The 22,378-nt window shown below is 43.4% G+C and overlaps 1 protein-coding gene across 8 annotated transcripts in view; it reads right to left on the bottom strand.

Moving 5' to 3' along the window:
- Positions 1–22,378, bottom strand: part of USP4 (ubiquitin specific peptidase 4) — a 52,729-nt gene that overhangs the window by 18,672 nt on the left and 11,679 nt on the right. For 2 of the 8 annotated variants that reach the window (XM_076346243.1, XM_076346245.1), the window contains exons 7-12: positions 18,456–18,599; positions 17,692–17,809; positions 7,701–7,874; positions 5,689–5,847; positions 3,251–3,475; positions 418–501 (exon numbers count right to left, since the gene is read on the bottom strand). In XM_076346243.1, the coding sequence (XP_076202358.1) occupies positions 418–501; positions 3,251–3,475; positions 5,689–5,847; positions 7,701–7,874; positions 17,692–17,809; positions 18,456–18,599 (904 nt within the window). The other 6 variants (XM_076346246.1, XM_076346244.1, XM_076346247.1 and 3 more) reach the window with 6 other exon arrangements.

Below are 22,378 nucleotides of genomic sequence, written 5' to 3'. Positions count from 1 at the left end.
GGAAATAAATTGAAGTGCTACGCTGGCATCCTGAAAATACCCCACCAACTACAAAACCATTCCCTCTGGAAAAGCTCACCTGATCTCTTTGTAATTAAAAGGATGTTCAAGAAGAGGTGGACCCAAAACAGACATTGAACATCTCTCAGTACTAGGAAACTACGCTATCAGAAATGTTGGGGGTGGAGGCTAGCTTTCTGCCCCTTCTCTTAAACCTCTCTACTGCAACGGAAGTATCAGAATAAACACATTGTTTGATGTATCTTTTTATTTTACAATCAAAGAACAGCATTCAAACTTGTTAGGGTTTTGTCATTATTCCATTAAGTTCAGCTTATCACCCATTTAAAAGCTAAGCCACCAAAATGTTTCAAGAACAAGCATTTATCAAAATTACTGTGCTGCATTTATCCTTACGTTTTCTGCAGGAACACCAGAGAGTTTGAAGAGTGATTCACACAGATCCGAGATGGCCCCCATCATCGGCACCACAACCCGGTACTAGAAACAAAGATAACATCATGCTTACACCACGCAAAATAAACACATGCAAGGCAGAGAGCAAGAAAATGGAAATAAACCCTTTAATTTATACGAGTTGTGCTGAAGTTAAGGTCACAGCCACACACTTCAAGGTCTTCTGAATCTCAGCTCTACTTTACAAAGCAGGGATTTGGAAGGAATGAAAGACCCTTGAAGAACAGTTGGCCTTCTGCTTTGATCAGGTTCAGCAGTAGCAAAACCCACCAAAAAAAAAAAAAAAAAAAAAATCACCAGACACAGCAGCTTGCTCAGAACATAAAATTGCTGTTTATTTTTCTCATAAAAAACATCCTAGGGCCATTCTCCCCAGTGCCTCTGGAGGTCAAGTCAGAAGTCTTGACAGACAGGAAGGCAAACGTGTGTGCGGACTGCATACAAGGATGGACCCTCCTGAGCAGATCGGACCACTTAAACCTTCCTTTGATGGGCAATGTCATCAATACAGGCTGTAGTTTACTTCTTTTAAGAGTTCTCTTCTGGACATGCCCTCAAACTGAAACAAATCCCCAGAGCTCACCTAGAACAGGACACACCATGTATTATACTGCACTGGGGCTGGCTGGGAGGGAGTTACTTTCCTTATAGCACCCTGTATGGTGCCACGTTTTGGATTTGTTGCTAAAACAGTGTTGATATCACGTTGATGTTTTAGTCATTGCTGAGCAGTGCTTGTGCAACGTCAAGGCTTTCTCTTTGTCCCCACTATGCCCCATCAGCAGGTAGGCTGGGGGTGGGCAAGAAGTTGGAAGGGGGTGCAGCCAGGACAGCTGTCCTAACTGCCCAAAGGGCTATTCTGTACTATATAATGTAACGCTCAGCAATAAAAATTGTGGTAGAGAAAGAAAGGGTGGTTTTGGCTTCCAAGGTTATTGCTCAGACACTGGCTGGGCACTGGCCTGCTCGTGGGAAGTGGCAAGTGATCTCCTTCGCATCATTTGTGTCATTGTCCCCACCTCCCCACTTTTTCTTCACCTATTAAACCATCTTTATCTCAACCCACGGGTTTTGTTGCTTTTGTTCTTTCTAGTCTCTCCTCATTCCTGCTGGGAAGAGGGCAGGGGAGAGTGAGCAAGAGGCTGTGTGGGTGCTTGGCTGCTGGCCTGGGCCAGTGCATCACTTACATTCAGCTACAAAAAGTACGAGGGGCACAAGTCAAGAAACTTTTCACACTCCTAAGCAGAAATATCTTGTAAGTCAGTGGGATGCTAAACATATGATAATCCATTGGTTCCACTTCCAGTGTTCTGAACACCTCCCTGAAGACAGATCTGTGAGCTTTTAACATGGCTAAGTGACACTCTGCAATCAGCAACGTGCATGGATGCAAGAATACAGGTGCACCAGAACACAAGCATCTACAGTTTGGTTTAACCTAGCATCTTTCCTCCATCAAGTAATCAGTACCATATGTTTTAAGAGAAGGATTCAAAGGCACTGTAGGTTATAGATAGGCACACACTCAGAAAGAATTATGTGGAACATACTTGCCTTGACTAAAAGGAGTTATGTATCAATATTCACCAGGATCTTCTCAGTTATACTATCCATCTGCATATTCCACTGTGGCCATCAGAGGCTTTCAGTTCACTTTGTCTCAGCACAACCCACATGGCAGAGACACAATTCCTTCTTGTGTCACACACCAGAGGGGAGTAGTGGTGCACACCTCTGGCTTCCCAAGTGGGAGATCACAAAATGCAAAGAATTGCTCACAGGGAGACTGAAGGTGGGATGTAGAACATGCACGTGGCCAACTCATCTAAAAGAGCTCCAGGTAGCGGAAGTTCTGTTAATCTTGATTCTTTAAAGTAGAAGAATTTATCCTTTCAGTCTCTATGCTATCGGTAATCTTGTTCGTTTTCTCAATGAATCCCTTCTCTGTTCTTGCCCTTTATAAAGTCTTGGTGACAAGAACAAGTGTAGCTGTCCTTGATTTCACAGTTGTACAAAAAGCAGGATGAAAATTTATTGTGAATTCAGCATACATCCTTCTCCACTGTACCTACCACCCCCCTCAAACTAACAGTGTATATACAAAGCACAAGTTTTACCATCTGCAGTTATAATCCACAGCACATGCAAATATTGCCAATCAGTGCCTCCAAAACTGCATCAGGGCATCCAGTCACTCTGCTTGGGCCTCCCAGATCTTGTGCTTCTTTTGACATGCATGGCAAGCACAAGGTTACTTTAGGTATGTGTATGCCCACCCACAGGCCCCTTTGAAAATAAAATGGCGGGGGGGGGGATTAAAAAGTCAGTCTATCTTAGAATTGAGCAGGCTTTAAAAGCAACCAAGTCATTTTCCAGTTTTTTCAAGAGGGATTGTTTTTCATTTCTGTTTGAAATTCAGAGGCCTTACCCATTTAGATAAGTTTCACCTCTACATTTTCCAAGGTAACAAGAGATAAACACTACAATGCAAACACATTACTGCTTTCAGGGAGCAGTACATCACACAGGTAATCACATCACAGGAACAGGTAAGCCACTTCCAGCTGACCCATGACCCTAGTCTCACGAACAGAGATTTTACAAAGCTGCTTGATTTCACATGTTCAATTCCCAGTTTTTACATTAAAAAAACCCATCTTACCTCACTCAAAGGTGGACATCAATGTCCTGATTACTTGAAAAGTCTCAACTTTAAAACCCAAGAGAAAGACTCAGATGACTTAAAGAAATTTGTGTCTTCAATATGCCTCACCTGGACAGGTCTATGCTGTGGGTCTGCATATACCAGGGTAACTTCCATGAGACGATCTCTCCTCAAGGGCAGTGGAAGGGTTAAGTAACAGAAGGGATCAAAGGTCACAGAAACTTTGGAGCATTTGGGACAAACAAGGGTAGATTTGAAAAGACCATGAAAAATATCCACAATGATAGAATCATTCCGCAGCCTATGATTCTCCCAGGCCTCTTTTGCCACCTCCTATAAAAAGAAAAAAAAATATATTAAAAGTTTTCTTGCAAACACTTCCATAGCATGGCAAGCATAGAGATGAAAGAAAACTTGGAAAATTGATACTGAAAGGGGGGTCTACCAGTGTGTCCAGCATAACATGCTGGGATTTCTTCCCAGTGAAACTAAGGCCTTGCATCAAGTCAAATGTAATACATCTATTTTAGCTGAGTCACTTGGTCAGGTATTCCTTGGTGCACACAATGCCAGAAGCATGAATGTAGCCGAGGGGACAGTGACGGGGTTACATGCTGCTCTTCAGGACAGAAAGCTGCTAACAAGATAGGGTCTGCTCTCCTCCCTGAGGAATGGACTGCTGCCCCCTGCTTTTGAAAGACAACTGCAGTTACAGCTTCTGAGAAAAAAGTAGAGTTTTTTCTTCTTGGAAAGTGATGGTCCATGTCTCAGAAAGTATAAAAGGAGACAAATTATAATCCCTTGAAGACTTTCACAATACAACTTATAAACTCCTTACCTAAGGGCATCTGATAACTGGCATTTGCCTATTCAGTGCAATCAGAGGCTCTTCTTAGCATGAGACTTTTAGTTTATGGTACAAATAACCTATTTTCTACATCTCTAAAGTGAAGTAAGTGCCATATATACACACACACTGCAATGCTACTGTCACTAACCAGGATGCTGAGATGGGAACAGAGTAATTAGCTCCAACAACTGCAGTGATATGTATGAAAGGCATCTCCTACATCGGGGGAAGGGAAGTACCTAAATAAAATGAAGGCATGCTGGGCATCCTTTCCATCCCACAATTATCAGCATTTCTTGGAGAGAAAAGATTAAATATACTACTACTTGTGGTGTCGTCACATACACTGTATTATGCAAGAAAAGGCAAAAGACATGAAGTTATTGCCAGTTAAGAGGAAAAACAAAAATAATGATTGTATCTGTCTTTTAGAGGCTCCTAAAACATTTTTCCGCCCAATATATTTACTCTGGACTCTGCATTTGTCAGTATGTGGCAGCTGTTTGTACTGTGACAAGAGGTAAAAGCCTCATCAGGAGAACATGAGTTCACTTAGGGAAAGACATTTCACTATTATGTCTCTCATTTTAATGTGAGCATGGTGTTTGCCAGCTTCAGAGGAACAAAGTGTTTGCAAGGTGCTCACATATCACTATTGACTGAGAAACAGAGGACAGAGAAAAGGCAGGAAGAAAAACGAGCAGAAGACTTTTCTGGCCTCTGTCAGGAAAACAGCATAAGAGAATTAGTTTTCTCTAGGTAGAGTGGGTAACTGGAGCCCAAGGGTGTTTAAATTCAAATTTAAATTAAATAAAATGTAAAGTTGCTTTACTATCAGTGTACCAATTTCCACAGCACCAGAAAGGAGGAAAATCAAGTCAAGCCTCTTAAGGAGATGCAGGTAGTTCACCAAACACTGGGAATTCATCAAGATCCATGGTTGTACCAAGTCACTTAAACCTTGGTTCTCTCCTTGCCTTGGACAGTGCTTTCATGCACCCTATTCAGCCTGGGTTTAAACCTAGCTCATGGGTTACATATGTCTAGAGGCCATGAGGGAACACACGTGAGAAGTCTAACCTAAAAGCTCATTTCATTTGACACTCTGCTGCCTACCAGAGGGACATCAGAATGGCTGCTTACAATCCCATGCCCGGGGCACGTGTTCAGACCCTTATTTGAGGGGCACCTCGGCACCTCCACGCAAGAATGATCCCAGTCCCACCCAAGTCCACATGCAAGTACAATAGCCTGCACAGCAAGCACTCTCCTCAAACTGATGCTAAAAGCTGCTGCTTAATCTACCTGGAGGAAGAAGGTGGGCCTGAGTAGTCAGGAGCAAAAGTTACAGTAGCAACTACAGCCTACTTTTAGGTAGCTGTTATGTCACAAGATCAACTCCCTTCCTTTCCACTACAGAACCACGTCAGTATTGCACCATAAGCACATCTTCCTGCATGCCAGTACAAGAACAGACATTCTGCTGTAAGGCAGAGCAACAGCTATGTGCCACGAGGTGTCATGAAGAGTCAGGCGGGCCATAAAGCACAACAGGGTTCTCCCCTCCCAGGTGCACTGCTTTGTAGGGAGGATGTTTGTGCGGCCTGTGAGCAGGAAGGCCAAGAAGTGTCACGAAACCCAATTAAACTCCTTCAGAAGCACTACCTGCCCTACTCTCAAGTAAAGGGCACCATACCGAATCAAGTCTGCCATTGGCATCCTTCAGCTCCAAGTAGGGCTTCTTCTTCACTCTGTTCAAATCCTCATGCAAGCCATCTAGAAGAAAAGCCAAGAGCTCCTGGGAATCTTGCTGCTGGTATCCTGAAAACTGAGGAGCAAATCGGCCAACCTGTGTCTGAAATGCGAAGGCAAGAGTCAGAGCGGGGTGAGTATTACCTATGTGTAAAAGACAGGAATAAAAACACTCACTCTGGCTTTTGCAGAGATCAACTCCATGCTACATTATATTAGCAGTAGACCACAGTGAACTGGATGCTAACGCCGTAAGGGTGCCAGAATAATTTTCCCAACTATTTTTATTTTTTCCCCCTAGTGTTAAGAGGGAAGAATGCATTTAGTGCTGTGACACTAGAAATTTAAGTTATCAATATTAATTTAGGAACCTGCAAACAACCAGTACACAAAACCTATCTGCCCAATGCATTTTGTACTTTAATTTCCCTTTCAGAAACCTACAGTTCCCACAAGGCAGACTTGCTATAAGGTAGCATCTTGAAGCAGGTGGACTGCAAGACTGAAAATGCTTGCAGAAGATACTTACAAACTAACAAAACTGGCTTAAAACCAAGATTGAAATTCTCGCCACAGTAATCTCTAGCTATTCTAAAAATTGTGATATGAAGCTAAAACAAACACCCAAATACAGCCTCTTATTTCACAAGTGCTGTCTCGCAACACTGCCATTCAGTGTTCCTGCTTCTAAACAAACAATAGAAAGGGGTCCCACAGGAAAACCAACAATTAGCTGAAGGAGTGGTCAGTCCCAGTGACCATCATTAGTTTTCTCATAAACAAAAACAGTCAAACAGACTTGCAGAATTATGCTTAGTACATTTTAACCACTCAAGATGACAACTGCAAGGGAGCCTAAACTGAAGGGCTATTTATATTACAGAGATAGTCAACACTGTCACTAAATCAGCAACAATTGTTAGAAAAATCGCAAGTAATACTGTACTAGGAAATAAAGAGTAACTCCTATTCCAGTCTTAAACAAGAACAGCCCACATTAAGTCACTTTTATTGATGTCCACTACAGATTCACATATTCCCTCTGAACAGAGGTTTACAGAACAACTTTAATAGTGGTGGATGATGTGCCAGCAACTCCAAGTAACAGAAACTGAACATCATCATCTTGTTTCAGAACTACCTATGACCCTAGAGAGGACAGATTTCTGTAGTCCGTAAGACTTTTGCTCCAGGTCTCAAAAGCATATAACCTCAACTTCAAGACCGTACCATGCAAAACTTGAACAGCAACAGGATGCACATTTACATTAATATTAGGTCATTACTTATTTCATGCATTTGGGATGTTATTCTTCCTCAGCATACTGAGGTTGCACTACAGAAGCAAACTCTTCATGTTCCTTGGATGCTTTAATTATGTTGTTCTGCACTGGAGCATCTTTGCATTATATTTAAAACAAAAGACATAGTTACAATTTTTCTAGGGGTTCATATACAACTGCTACCCTGCAGCATTTCAGTTGAAAGCAGCTCTTTACACTGAAGCACTGGGAACATTAAACCAATAAATAACAATAAATATCCCCAATAGACAAGGGGATGCATTTTGCTCTCCACTTTATAATTTCATTTTTTACATTTATAACTTGCACACGTTTTCTCACTGATTAAAGTCCACAGCTGTGAAAATTCACATGACCTTGCCTAGTTTCGTAGCAAAGGTCATTTTGATGCATCTGTAAACAGCTCTCAGGCTGGAAGGTCATTTACTAAGTAAGGCACTTAACATTAAAGAGCAGTAACCAACTCCGGGATACGACACTACTCACTGGCAAGTTCCTCCCTGCACCTGAAAAGCATTTACATAAAATGTGAAACAACACTGAAGCAATTCTGTCATTACTGCTTTCATAACACCAAAATATGTGGAAGGCATATTAGCTTTTACTGTTTCTTCTGTCAAAGAGCTATGCTACAAGAACATGGAGTACTTACTTTAAACATACGTGGGGCCACGTGAGACTGTCTCCCAGACCAAATCTGTTTAATGAGCTCTGCATAGGCTTCTGCAATTTCTCCTCTCATCCCCAGTGGATTGTTCTGATTTATTTCAGCTTCATATTTATCTTCCAGGAAATAGTCAGTCAGAGGGGGGGTATTGCTCAGACACTGAAAAAGCATAGAAAATGAATTTACTGCACAGGACAATAAATCTGTGTGACAATGAAATAACAAACCCAGCTTTCACATCAGAACATGTATTAAGCTATTAACAAAACTGGTGAGACTGAATTTGAGTACATATTTAGTTTAAAAAAAAAAAATCTATTGGGAGGGTGGGATACTGTAACTACTGCAACTCAAGAGCATGGTTGAAAAAAACAAGAAACACCACCAAATAAGCATTCAAAAGACTAACAGCTCATTTCTGAAACATGGTTTCCTTTTGCAGATGCCACACTGACCTCTCTCCTATACAATGTATTTGCCCACAAGTGTAAGCCTCCCCCCTGGAGCAGTTTCTACTGGTTTATCTAGCTTAAGGCGTTAAGGCTCACTGGTCTGCAGCTCCTTGGTTGTCCTTCAGAAGTTTCTTTAAAACTGGTATCATTTGTCACCTTCCATTCCTTTAGTTCAGTGTAATTTTAAGCATTCGTTTGAAGTTACTGTATTTAATAGTCCAGCAAAGCAAAGAACAAGCAATCTTCTGAAAAAAAACCCAAAAAAACCCCACAGACTGTTGGAAGGAAGATATCTGCTCTTGGTATTATGTCCCTCCACATTTTGTTCATTTGTTCTGTAACTTCCACTGACACTTCAATTTGAGTAGTCTTTTGGTGTAATGCTGAATTGTGACACAAAAACAAGTCTGCAAGTGCCAGAAGAGTAAAGTTTACAATCACACTCCTACCAATACTCACCAAATCCTATAATTAACGTACATTGGCCTGTTTTTCCACGTCACTGAGGTGGTAGGGTAGGCTACCTTACTGATGTATTACATAGAAATCTGCACAGAACGGGTCAGGAAGGTCTTTAGAGATGTCACCTGAGTGTTCTCAAGTCTACATCCCATATCCACTCTCTAAGCTTGAAATCCTAATATAAGCAATAGTGAGAGTAAGAAAGGGTCCTTGTGGGTGAAACACAAGCTATAGTTTGTCCTACAAAGAACCACATGCCATTAAAATATCCCCATCAAAAAGTCAGCAAAGTTTAAAGGCAGGAAGGATACCACTCCGTATCTGCTCTCCTATTTATATACTTATTATCAGTGTATCATGGTAATGATTTAATACATCCTGGGGAATCACCGTAAACCTCAGGACACAAGTAAAACTAGCACAGGAAGTAGTTTCCCTAATTCAATAAAAGACTCAAAGCTTATAGCAAGAAGTGACACTCAGATAAGTAAGGCAAGACTTGGATATATGAACAAAAAGAGAGCCAAGTCTGAGATTACAATCAAAACTACTAGGACATCAAGGCACTGTAGTATCAATAACACATTAAACTGGGCTTTTTCTGACAGCCTGAAATTTCAGGACCCGTAGCAGATGCCTGTACAGTGCTTCACCAACTAGGTGTAGGTAGACAGATCTCCTAGCAGAGTTATACATGGCAATCTGGAGAGAGTCAGGAAACTGTAGTCCTGCCCTTTAGCCAACCCCACTTTCACTGCCTTGATGCGTATCTTGTGGAATTTATTGCCTATCAGATTTTTCCAGTTCCGATGCCCAGGTGTTAGCAGCTTTCTCCAGGCAAATGACATTAAAGTGCTTACAGACTGCTATCATTTGACACCAGTCTCTCATTGGGAGACTGTTGCTGACAAAGAATTTCCAAAAACTAAGGCAGAAATCTGCATTGGAAAGACTGATGTCTAGAAAATTAAAGCCTAATGGAAAATACAAGAAAGCAAGCAATTAGTCCTTAACATGACTAGTTTGCATGCAAAATTAAGATTGAAATGTGTTTGGATTAAGTTACTTTGATATTCAATTAATTAAAAATGTTGTCTCTTAGCTATAAAGTTCAAGAAAACAACGTGGTTTAAGGTTACCATGATACAACTGCAAAGAAAGTCCTGTCGAACAAAAAAGTGAGGCAGTCCAAGTTTACTGTGGTATCCTGAATACCACACGCATAATACATTATAGTTATTTTAAGACCTGTTCCAGCTTTCAAAGCTACCACAAGAGAGACAGAAGTCATTACATAGCACTTGTGTCACACTAGAAGTTTGCCCATTGCTTAAATCAAAGTTGATATAAGTTGGCTCATATTTTGTTTGAATTCCTTAGAAAACAACTATCCCTAACAAGTTTCTGCATTTTTTAAATGAACCAAATAAACCTAAGAGATTAAGTTAAATAAGTATGCTAATAATTACTAGCTCTGCATAACCATTACAACCTTACCACCCCACACAATCACCCTGAACCCTTCCCATGACTTTTCACACTCTTAATTTTTCCAGAGTCTTTGAACACAGACCCCAGAGATGTGTGCAGTGGCCTGCTCATGTCGCTTATGCTGCACACACAAGTTAAAATGTCCTCCACGTCAGCCCATTTTTGCCAGAGCACAGCATTAGGACCTGTCGTGGTTTAATCTCAGTCGGCAGCTGAGCACCACGCAGCCGCTCGCTCACTCCCCCCCACCTGGTGGGATGGGGGAGAGAATTGGAAGAGCACAAGTGAGAAAAAACTCATGGGTTGAGATAAAAACAGTTTAATAATTGAAATAAAATGATAATAATAATAATAATAATAATAATACACAAAGCAAGTGATGCACAGTACAATTGCTCACCACCCACCGACCGATACCCAGCCAGTCCCCGAGCAGCGGCCCCCCCGGCCAGCTTTCCCCAGTTTATGTACTGAGCATGACGTCCCATGGTATGGAACGTTTCTTTGGCCAGTTTGGCTGTGCCCCCTCCCAGCTTCTTGTGCACCTCCAGCCTCCTCAGTCGGTAGAGCATGGAAAACTAAAAAGTCCTTGGCTAGTGTAAGCATTACCTAGCAACAACTAAAACATCGGTGCTTTATCAACTTTGTTCTCATCCTAAATCCAAAACACTGTACCAGCTACTAGAAAGGAAATTAACTCTATCCCTGCCGAAACCAGGACAATATCCACCCCTTATTCTATACCATCTGCGTCATGCTCAAGTCTCATATTTTCCAGTACATTTTCATTAATCACCACCCCCCCCTTTTTTTTTTTTAAATATATATACACACACACACAGAGATATCATTCCCTTCATCTGTGGGCCATCCCTCTAAAACGTTCGGTGAGTTCATTTAGTCCATGACTTCGGGCTCCATCTGTCATAATAATCTTCCAGGGCAGGAAAAAATGGAGATGGTATGTGGTGTTAGATTGTTTCATGTTGAAGTCAGTTCTGGTACCATCATCACTGTGCTTTGCTTGGTTTCACTGAAGTTATTCTTCATTAGTCTGGGTGATTCTTATTGTAATATCATTAGTATGGCATATAATATTATTAGTATTATTAGTATATCTGTGTATTATTAGTATAACTATTATAACTATAATTAGTACTTAGCATCACATAATTCAGATCATTGACTATTCTCACCCAAAATCAAATCCCCTTGAGGTACACATCGGAATTCCCCATCCTTCCACATCACCCACCAAGTGCATCCAGGTCCTTGAGCAAAAGCAATCCCACGGATGGGTTTGCCTCTGCCTGAGGCAGGAATAACCCAGACTGTCTTCCCCAGCATATTTTTTATGTGCGCTACAGGGACTTTATTCCCATCTACAGTACGTAAAAGTTCTGACTGGGCAGAGCCTGCTCGATTGGCAGATCCCCGAGTGTTGACTAACCAGGTGGCCTTTGCTAAATGCGTATCCCAATGTTTGAACGTCCCGCCACCCATTGCTCTCAGCGTAGTCTTTAACAGTCCATTGTATCGTTCAATTTTCCCAGAGGCTGGTGCATGATAGGGGATGTGATACACCCACTCAGTGCCGTGCTCTTTGGCCCAGGTGTCTATGAGGTTGTTTCGGAAATGAGTCCCGTTGTCTGACTCAATTCTTTCTGGGGTGCCATGTCGCCATAGGACTTGCTTTTCAAGGCCCAGGATAGTGTTGCGGGCAGTGGCATGGGGCACGGGATATGTTTCCAGCCATCCGGTGGTTGCCTCCACCATTGTAAGCACGTGGCGCTTGCCTTGGTGGGTTTGCGGGAGTGTGATATAATCGATCTGCCAGGCCTCCCCATATTTATATTTCAGCCATCATCCTCCATACCAGAGGGGCTTTAACCGCTTGGCTTGCTTGATTGCAGCGCATGTTTCGCATTCATGGATAACCTGTGCTATAGTGTCCATGGTCAAGTCCACCCCTCGATCACGAGCCCATCTGTATGTTGCATCTCTTCCTTGGTGACCTGAGGTGTCATGGGCCCACCGAGCTAGAAATAATTCACCCTTATGTTGCCAGTCCAGATCCACCTGAGCCACTTCAATCTTAGCAGCCTGATCCACCTGCTGGTTGTTTTGATGTTCTTCAGTGGCCCGACTCTTAGGTATGTGAGCATCTACGTGACGGACTTTTACAACCAGGTTCTCCACCCGGGCAGCAATATCGTGCCACAATGCGGCAGCCCAGATGGGTTTGCCTCTGCGCTGCCAGTTGCTCTGCTTCCATTGCTGCAACCACCCCCACAGGGCATTTGCCACCATCCATGAGTCAGTATGGAGAGAGAGCACTGGCCACTTTTCTCGGTCAGCAATGTCTAAAGCCAGCTGGATGGCCTTTACTTCTGCAAATTGGCTCGATTCACCTTCTCCTTCAGCAGTTTCTGCAACTTGTCGCATAGGACTCCATACAGCAGCTTTCCACCTCCGATGCTTTCCCACAAGACGACAGGACCCATCAGTGAACAGGGCATATTGCTTCTCATTTTCTGGTAGTTCATTATACATTGGGGCCTCCTCAGCACGCGTCACCTCCTCCTCTGGCGATATTCCAAAATCTTTGCCCTCTGGCCAATCCATGATCACTTCCAGGATTCCTGGGCGACTGGGGTTTCCTATTCGAGCCCGTTGTGTGATCAGTGTGACCCACTTACTCCATGTAGCATCAGTTGCATGATGTGTACAGGGGACCCTCCCTCTGAACATCCAGCCCAGCACCGGCAGTCGGGGTGCCAGGAGGAGCTGTGCTTCAGTGCCGATCACTTCTGAAGCAGCTCGAACCCCTTCATATGCTGCTAATATCTCTTTTTCAGTTGGACTCTAGCAGGCCTCGGATCCTCTGTATCCCCAACTCCAAAACCCTAGGGGTCGACCTCGAGTCTCCCCTGGTGCTTTCTGCCAGAGGCTCCAGGTAGGGCTGTTCTCCCCAGCTGCAGTGTAGAGCACATTTTTTACATCTTGCCCTGCCCGGACTGGCCCCAGGGCTACTGCATGAACTATCTCCTCTTTAATTTGTTCAAAAGCTTGTCGTTGCTCAGGGCCCCATTTGAAATCGTTCTTCTTTCAGGTCACTTGATAGAGAGGGTTTACAATCAGACTGTAATTTGGAATATGCATTCTCCAAAAACCCACGACGCCTAAGAAAGCTTGTGTTTCCTTTTTGCTAGTTGGTGGAGACATGGCTGTTATTTTGTTGATCACATCCATTGGGATCTGACGACGTCCATCTTGCCATTTTATTCCTAAAAACTGGATCTCCTGTGCAGGTCCCTTGACCTTAATTTGTTTTATGGCAAAACTGGCCTTCAGCAGGATTTGGACTATTTCCTTCCCTTTTTCAAAAACTTCTCCTGCTGCGTTGCCCTACACGATGATATCATCAATGTATTGCAGGTGTTCTGGAGCTCCACCCTATTCCAGTGCAGTCTGGATCAGTCCATGGCAAATGGTAGGGCTGTGTTTCCACCCCTGGGGCAGTCGGTTCCAGGTGTACTGGACGCCCCTCCAAGTGAAAGCAAATTGTGGCCTGCACTCTGCTGCCAAAAGGATTGAGAAAAACACATTAGCAATATCAACTGTGGCATACCACTTGGCTGCCTTTGATTCCAATTCGTATTGAAGTTCTAGCATGTCTGGCACAGCAGCACTCAGCGGTGGCGTGACTTCATTTAGGCCACGATAGTCTACTGTTAGTCTCCACTCTCCATTAGACTTCCGCACTGGCCATATGGGACTGTTAAAGGGTGAACGAGTCTTGCTGATCACTCCTTGGCTCTCCAGTCAACGAATCAGCTCATGAATGGGAATCAAGGAGTCTCGGTTGGTGCGATATTGCTGCTGGTGCACCGTGGTGGTAGCGATTGGCACTTGTTGGTCTTCGACTTTCAGCAACCCCACAACAGAGGGGTCCTCCGAGAGACCAGGCAAGGTGGACAGCTGTTTAGTTTCCTCCATCTCCAAGGCAGCTATACCAAAAGCCCACCGGTACCCTTTTGGGTCCTTGAAATACCCTCTCCTGAGGTAGTCTATGCCAAGGATGCACGGAGCATCTGGGCCAGTCACAATGGGGTGCTTCTGCCACCCATTCCCAGTTAGACTCACTTCGGCTTCCAATACAGTTAGCTGTTGGGATCCCCCCGTCACCCCAGAAATACAGATGGGTTCTGCCCCTTTATAGCTTGATGGCATTAGGGTACACTGTGCACCGGTGTCTACTAGAGCCTTATACTTCTGTGGGTCTGATGTGCCAGGCCACCGAATCCACACAGTCCAGTAAACCCGGTTGTCCTTTTCCTCCCCCTGGCTGGAGGCAGGACCCCTCTAATCCTCATCACAGTACTCGTTTCTCATTTCTTGTACATATGAGTCAGAAGTTTCTTCATTAAGATCAGGAGTAAGATCAACCCTTCTACTCTGTCTGGGGAACTGCCCGGCGGAAACTGGAGCAGCAATTTTCCTGGAACAACCTCTTTCTGTGATTGTTTTCCCTTGCAATTCACGTACCCGTGCCCCTAGGGCTGCAGTAGGTTTCCCATCCCACTTCCTCATGTCCTCTCCGTGGTCACGCAGGTAAAACCATAGGGTGCCCCGTGGTGTGTACCCTTTATATTCTCTCTCTTGAGCAAAAGAATGCTGACTCCTAATAGCCGAGATACTGGTCCGTACAGGTGAGGAGTAGGACCTATCCTCTCTGAGTTGCTGGATCTCCTGGGACAGTTTTTCAGACAGTTTCTCCACAGCCGAGACGAGGGAGGAAGAAAGACTTTCCTCGTATTGCCGGAGTTGACTAGCCAATTCATCCACTGTTTGTTCCTCTCCATCTTTCCAGGTTATCACTGCCAATGAATTGGTGTATGACGATGGTGAGCTCCTTATAAACTTCCGCCACATGGGTCGTGTGCACTTGACTTCGTCTGGATCTTTGGATAGTTGTTCATTGTTCAGGTCATCATAAATCACCTCCAGCACAGCTAATTCTCTCAGAAACTGGATACCCTTCTCCATGGTGGCCCACTTGCTTGGGTGACATATGACATCTTCCTTAAAGGGATACCTTTCCTTCACGCTTGACAAGAGTCGCCTCCAAAGGCTGAGGATTCGTGTCCCTTTTCCAATTGCTTTGTCAATGCCCCCTTCCCTAGAAAGGGATCCCAGCTGCTTGGCTTCCCTACCCTCTAATTCCAGGCTACTGGCCCCATTATCCCAGCATCGGAGCAGCCAGGTGACAATATGCTCACCTGGACGACGGCTGAAATCTTTTCGTATATCTCGCAGCTCACTCAGGGATAGAGATTGGGTGGTCACTGCCTCGTTTATGAGTTCTTCCTCTTCCTCCTCCCTGATCAGCGGCCGGCTCTCCTCCTGCTGTTCTCGTGATGGCCCTTCTCTAGGGTCATCTGTCTCGTACACTTCTTCCTCCAGCCCCCTTTTAGAAGAAGCTTCTTCCTCCCTTACTAAACGAGCCGACTTCCGCTTCCAAAATTTCTTCTTGTGTACAGGGGCGACTGATACCGGCACAGGCTGGTTCTTTGGTTCAGCCACAGGGCGTGTCGCCGGGGTCTGAGTGGCCGCAGGGCCTGTCACCGGGGTCTGAGTGGCCGCAGTGCGTGTTGCCCGGGTCTGAGTGGCCGCAGGGCCTGTTGCCAGCGTCTGAGTAGCTGCAGTGCATGTTGCCGGGGTCTGAGTGGCCGCAGGGCCTGTTGCCGGCATCTGAGTGGCCGCAGTGCATGTCGCCGGGGTCTGAGTGGCTGCAGTGCATGTCGCCGGGGTCTGAGTGGCCGCAGTGTGTGTCGTTTTACTGTCAGAGCCAGAGACCTTCTCTTCCCTTTGAGGGTACTGAATGGTGTTGAACAGGGCTCGGTAGGCATGGGCCAGGCCCCAGCACGTTGCAGTGATCTTCATCTCTCTGGAGTTGCCAGGGTGACAGCATACTTTTTCCAAATATTCTACTAACTTTTCAGGATTCTGCACTTGCTCAGGGGTGAAGTTCCAAAACACTGGGGGTGCCCGTTGGCCTAGGTATTTGCCCATCTTGTCCCACACACCCTGCCACTCATAATTATTCAGCCTTGGGGCAGATCTCTGGATGATATTCTTAAATTGCTTACCAACCTTAGACAAAAACGAAACAATATTCCCAAGAAGTATTAATAGAAGTATCTTAACTACCCAAGGCTGTTCAAAATACTGAAAAGTTACTGTAATGAAGGAGGAAACATCATAGAAGAAGGTAGTGACACTGCCATTCTGTATTTCCTCCGTAAAAATACTCTCAGAAAAGTTACTGCAATTGCTAGTTGTCTCCACGAAATGGTCTCCGTGGTACAGTAACGGCTTCATTGCGAAATTTACATACCACACTAACGTCAAGGTCAATGTTCTAAAAACAAACCTCACAAGCGAGACATCACTATTCACTGCAGACCACAGCAAACTGCAAAACCCAACACCAATCTTTAACATGTACAGCAGGAAAAAGAGCGCGATGCAGATTATACAAATCAATATCGAGAACAGAGAAACCAACATTGTGACCCACAACTACTAACAGATATAAGTTCATTAATACACTCCGGTTAATCTGTTATTATCTCAAACCCTTTGAGCCCCACGTTGGGCGCCAAAAAAGGCTGTTGTGGTTTAATCTCAGTCGGCAGCTGAGCACCACACAGCCGCTCGCTCACTCCCCCCCACCTGGTGGGATGGGGGAGAGAATTGGAAGAGCACAAGTGAGAAAAAACTCATGGGTTGAGATAAAAACAGTTTAATAATTGAAATAAAATGATAATAATAATAATAATAATAATATGATGATGATAATAATAATAATAATAATAATAATAATAATAATAATAATAATACACAAAGCAAGTGATGCACAGTACAATTGCTCACCACCCACCGACCGATACCCAGCCAGTCCCCGAGCAGCGGCCCCCCCGGCCAGCTTTCCCCAGTTTATGTACTGAGCATGACGTCCCATGGTATGGAACGTTTCTTTGGCCAGTTTGGCTGTGCCCCCTCCCAGCTTCTTGTGCACCTCCAGCCTTCTCAGTCGGTAGAGCATGGAAAACTAAAAAGTCCTTGGCTAGTGTAAGCATTACCTAGCAACAACTAAAACATCGGTGCGTTATCAACTTTGTTCTCATCCTAAATCCAAAACACTGTACCAGCTACTAGAAAGGAAATTAACTCTATCCCTGCCGAAACCAGGACAGGACCTTACGTTAGTTAGGCATCTGTTTAGTACGACTTTCCCCACAGCCTTTTCAGAAGGCTTGTATTTCAGATCCAGTCCTTCATGCTGTACTATGTTTTATAGTACTGACGTGCTACGCGTAAGCCAAACTAAATATGAACTGATTTTTTTGGTTTGGTTGGTTTTTGTTTGTTTTTTCATTCCAGGTGCAGTCTCCTCATTGAATCACATTAAAACATGGGTTTTTTTCCCCCAAAGATTTTAATCCACAATCTCTGCGAGACAGCTCTTTTATTTAATTCTAAATAGGGCTCTTTCCAATTCTTACCTGTAATGCAGAATTCATGAAGCAGGTATTTCCAAGGTTACTGAGTCCACAGAGTCCAGGTTGTGACAGGGAAGCACTGTCCCTGCAGTTGTAAGAGTTACAGACAAATCCAGAACCTCTGGAAGAAAGACAACACAGTGAACTCCACAATGAGTTTACTGATTCTCAATCCTGTTTGAGAGTCACATCAAATATGAATCAAAAAACTGTTTAATGAAATTGTTTAACCAGCCTACATGTTTCTGCTGCTTCATAGTGGCTAATATTGAATACCAGGAATGTGAAGTATATGTGCTAACTTTGGAAACATTAATTGTTACACAGTCTATTATGTGTTCATAACACATTAATTTCCTCTGTCTACAAGTACACAGCACACTATCCTAATGCAGCAAGAGTCTGTGAGAATCTATATGACACATTGTAAGAGCTAGTAAGAAAATTATGATCTCTACCTGGAAAGGCTTCTACCACACTGGCAGATGGAGAAAAGAATATAATCCCTTCCCTCATACCCCCAGTCCCCTCAAAATCAGGCAATGCCCTAGTAGTTAGTAAGCTCTGGAACATATGCTACTTTTGCAAGTGAGCAAGGAATAGCAGAACGTAGTGGTTTCAAAAGCTAAGTTGGATAAACAGGTACACAAGAGTAGCAGAACTCCTCATAGGGCACCATCACACTCCTTTTCTATACAGGCAAGGATGCACAGGAGTATTCATTCACATGAAGGACTAAGAAACAAAAAGAACATTCCTGCTCTTACCCCCTGCCCAGGTGGGAGCTGTTCAGTCCATAGGAGTTACTGCTATCACCATTAGTAATGACAGAAGTGGCAGACACTGAGGAATAAGAACTTGCTGATGATTTTGAAGAGGTAGTAAAGTTTCTGCTAGTTGCAGTGCTTGATCTGGGAGAAAGGAAAAAGAAGTAGAAACAGTGCTACTACTTTTTTCATCCCCAGCCCCACCTCCCACAAAACTCCAAGGACTTGCCACATCACAGTTAGTTCCCACACACAGAATTTACTGTTTTGATCTGTGTGATCACACTTCCAAACACTTGTCTGGAACAGAAACCTCAGACAAAGGTACCAGAAGCAGGAGTAACAATTCTTGCTTAAAGCAAAATCTGGGTCCCAGACTGCAATAAGTAGGCAATTTGGATGGCATGAGTGACAGGGAAGCAAGCTTTAAGTTTATGAGTAAATCACCTTGAAACAAGCAAGCAAAAAAATCCCAATCCTAAGACCACAAAACACTTGCCCCACATTAAAAGTGACAGTCAGTCCTTCCCTACTTGAAACCCAGATCACCCACTCAAACAGAACGTTAATTAGTAAGAAGATAAGCAGGGTGCGCACAAAACAGTTTGTTACTGAGCGTAGTTGATACAACTGTGTTGCTTGGAGGCAAGACACACTGCTATGTACATGCAGTGCACATAGCAATCCTCAGCATTTTGAGAATGGAGATATTGAAATGGATGGAAGCAGTTCGTAAGCCTCAAGTCCATCTGGTTGTGAATCCCAGGCTATTCCACACTACTACTCTCCTGGTCCAGAAAAGAACCAGAACACAATGTTACAGAAGACCAACAAGGCACTAAAATTCAACAATGTTCTGTCATAAACAGCTTTGGCTCCATAAAAAAAGCAAAACCCACAAGACAGTACTACATAAATAAGCTTAAAGAAACTATTTTGATACTAATTAATTTCTCTATAGCAAGAGCTAACTAGGAAATTGTCTATTCTCTCCATCTTTGCCCAAATAAATATGCAAAACTGAATGCAAAGAGGTGCAGGACACCAACATCAGAGGACAGTGCCCTCAAGCTTTAGCTTGTTCTTGTATCTCTTTTAATGTGGCCCTGATTCTCAAATGATACAAACCAAAAATGCATATTCATAGCTCAGATGCTACTAAGAAAACAGTCTTGGCAAACCTCTGTGGAGCAAAAACTAAAAGACAAAGAACAAGCCATAATGGCCAAGAGGAGGCAGAACAGCTGGACAGCCTTACCAGTTTGGAAATATAATAGCAGCAGAATAAATACAGAAGGAAACAAGCTACGACAGGAGCTTCCAGATGAAAACGCAAACCCCAAACACAGTCTAAACCTGAAGCATGCTAAAAAAAACCAAACCACCAGCCAGTACAACCAAAAAGTATACTAGCAAGAATGAGCAGATCTATCAAAATAACTAAGACAACCGTTTCTGGGACAATACACAACCTTCTAGTCATTACATGTTGGAGGTGGAACTTCTCAAGACTACCTGGACACAAAGATAAGATCAATGAGAGAACTATAGGGTCTAGACTAAAACAACAATTATCAGACTCATGCTCCACATGTGGGAGTTTCAAGGGTCAAGAATAAAATAATTAAGCTAACAACAGCCTGTAAAAGACAAAGAACATTAAGAACACATTTTAAAAAGTTTGACGTAGAAGTGAATTATCTAGAAGCAAAGAAGGGCAATCCAGAAAATGCTAGACTTGAAAATGTAGCATCTCTGTTTGACATGTTTGACCCCAATGAGAGAACAGAATAAGATGCTCAGAAAATAATATGAAGAAAATCTAACAGGGAGAAAAGAAAAGGAGGACAACCTCTTAAGGGATTTCAAAATTTCCAATAGAAGCGTAGAGGCAGTGCATAATCAAAAGTCAGACAGCAACTGAAGAGTTCCAAGAAGTACTTCAACAGTATCCTATGCACACAAAAAAAAGCTAAGAACTATGGGGTAAGATAAAAAATGGATCAGAAAGCAAAGATAAGGGACAAGTCACAGAGTGGGGAAAGGTCTACCTACAAAGTCATCAAGGATCTTGAGTGAATTCCTGTTAGAAAATTGGGAAGGATCATGTAAGAAGTAAAACAACCGAAGAGAGGCCAACAGCTTTCCGGGGGGGGGGGGGGGGGGGCAGAAATAGAAATCAAATGCACTTGGGAAGATAAAAATTCTAAGCACTCTTATATTTTACAAGTTACTCATCTATCTGTAATAACTGAAGAAAGACTGAGGATTTACTAAGCACAGCTGCTCCCTCTCATTTCACAAGATGGTCACAAAGGTAGCTATGATTCCAGGTGAAAGGCACAGAGAGCAGGTAAGAAAAATGTTTTTTTCTGAAAGCTTCCCATTTTAAGCCCAGGAAGCTACTGTCAATGACCCCACAATACTGTAGGCTCTTGAGGAGACTGCTTCATTTGCACACAGAGGTGACAATCAAAGTCCTGGATGCCAAGCATTTACCCCCAATGCCCCAAAAAGGGTTTCTGTGGAACATGCAGACTTGGACCAGTCAAAGCCACCTGCCCCCTCCACTGCTCTGTCTCACAGTATGTGACTTCTGCTCCCTTGGAAACAGAGGTCCCAACACCTTGCTCTGAAGTAAGAGATAAACATTTTCTTCTTTGAAGTTCATGACTTAGAACCTTCCAAAATGTTCTAGGCCCCTCAGTGGGTTACCACTGAATCTACTCTGTTTGCTCAGTTTGCTCTTTGTAGGCACAACAGATGCTGGACCAGAAGGTGCCAAGCTCCTGCAGCTTCCCTTTGATCTCCACAGCAACGTTTCTGACAGGGATAAACACATTCAGTTACATTTCATCAACAAAATCTATACAGGAGTAAACTATAGCAAAGAAAGACTTAATCTAACCATGCAACAGTTCAGGGATTTGAGAAAATAATTTCACAGGTTTGAGGATGAGACTGCGTGGTATGACTGCGGAATCAGTCCTCCTTGCTTAAGCACAATTTGAGTCTCTCAAGATAAATGAGCTAAAATACCTCTTCTAGAAAAATCTACCATCATGGCTTCACAGTGGCCAGCAACAGCCAATCCAGCAGACCACAGATAAACTGTTCCCATGATCAATAACCCTTACAGTCAGAAGAAACTTGCATTTCATTTGCAGCACGAGTATCTGGCTTCATCTGGACATTGGTTTGTGCTCATCTCCATCTGCTGCCTGTAGAGTTCCTTCTTCAATTTCCATTTCTCATATCCCACAGAAGCTTTTCAGTGTTAAAATCAACTTTTACATTTCTCACTGACATGATACTTTAAATTCTAAGTCTTCTAGCACTAAAATTATTCGCTAATTCTTCAACAATTCACTTGGCTCCTTCTGAAATCTCTCATTAGTCTACTTTTCAAATTTGTTGACAACCTCACAGGACATGATCATTCCACATGCAGTTTTATCAGTGTGCCAGTTATCAAAAAAGTCTTCTGATGCACACTCGGCATTTCCCTGCTGAACCACTGAGGTTACTTGTTTGTTTTTGCCTCAAGGCTGCTACAGCAGCTCACATTCAGGAGACTGAACCAGGACTGGAATCACATTCCCACAGAGTCCAGCATATATTTCGGGCTCATGTTCTTCATAGCCACATACACAACTTCAGGCTTCACAATACTGATGCGCACTGCCCCCCATCTGCCAATTAAAGACAGCCATTTCATGTCTTGCCATGCAACGTTTCAAAAACCCACACAAATGGCAAGTAAGGAGAAATCTGGAGACTATCAGCATAAAGAAGACAAAGTTAGATTAATCTAGTACAGAAACTGTGAGGCCATATGGTTGGTAAGTAGAAAAACTGCTAAGCTGAACAGCTTGAAAAATATTGTAAAAGGCTTTCAAGGGGTTTGAAGACAGAGATAGGAA

This window comes from Aptenodytes patagonicus, chromosome 8 (assembly GCF_965638725.1).
Source record: "Aptenodytes patagonicus chromosome 8, bAptPat1.pri.cur, whole genome shotgun sequence".
NCBI classification, from domain to species: domain Eukaryota; kingdom Metazoa; phylum Chordata; class Aves; order Sphenisciformes; family Spheniscidae; genus Aptenodytes; species Aptenodytes patagonicus.
Note: the sequence above shows the minus strand (reverse complement) of the source record. Positions and strands in the feature narration are given on the sequence as shown.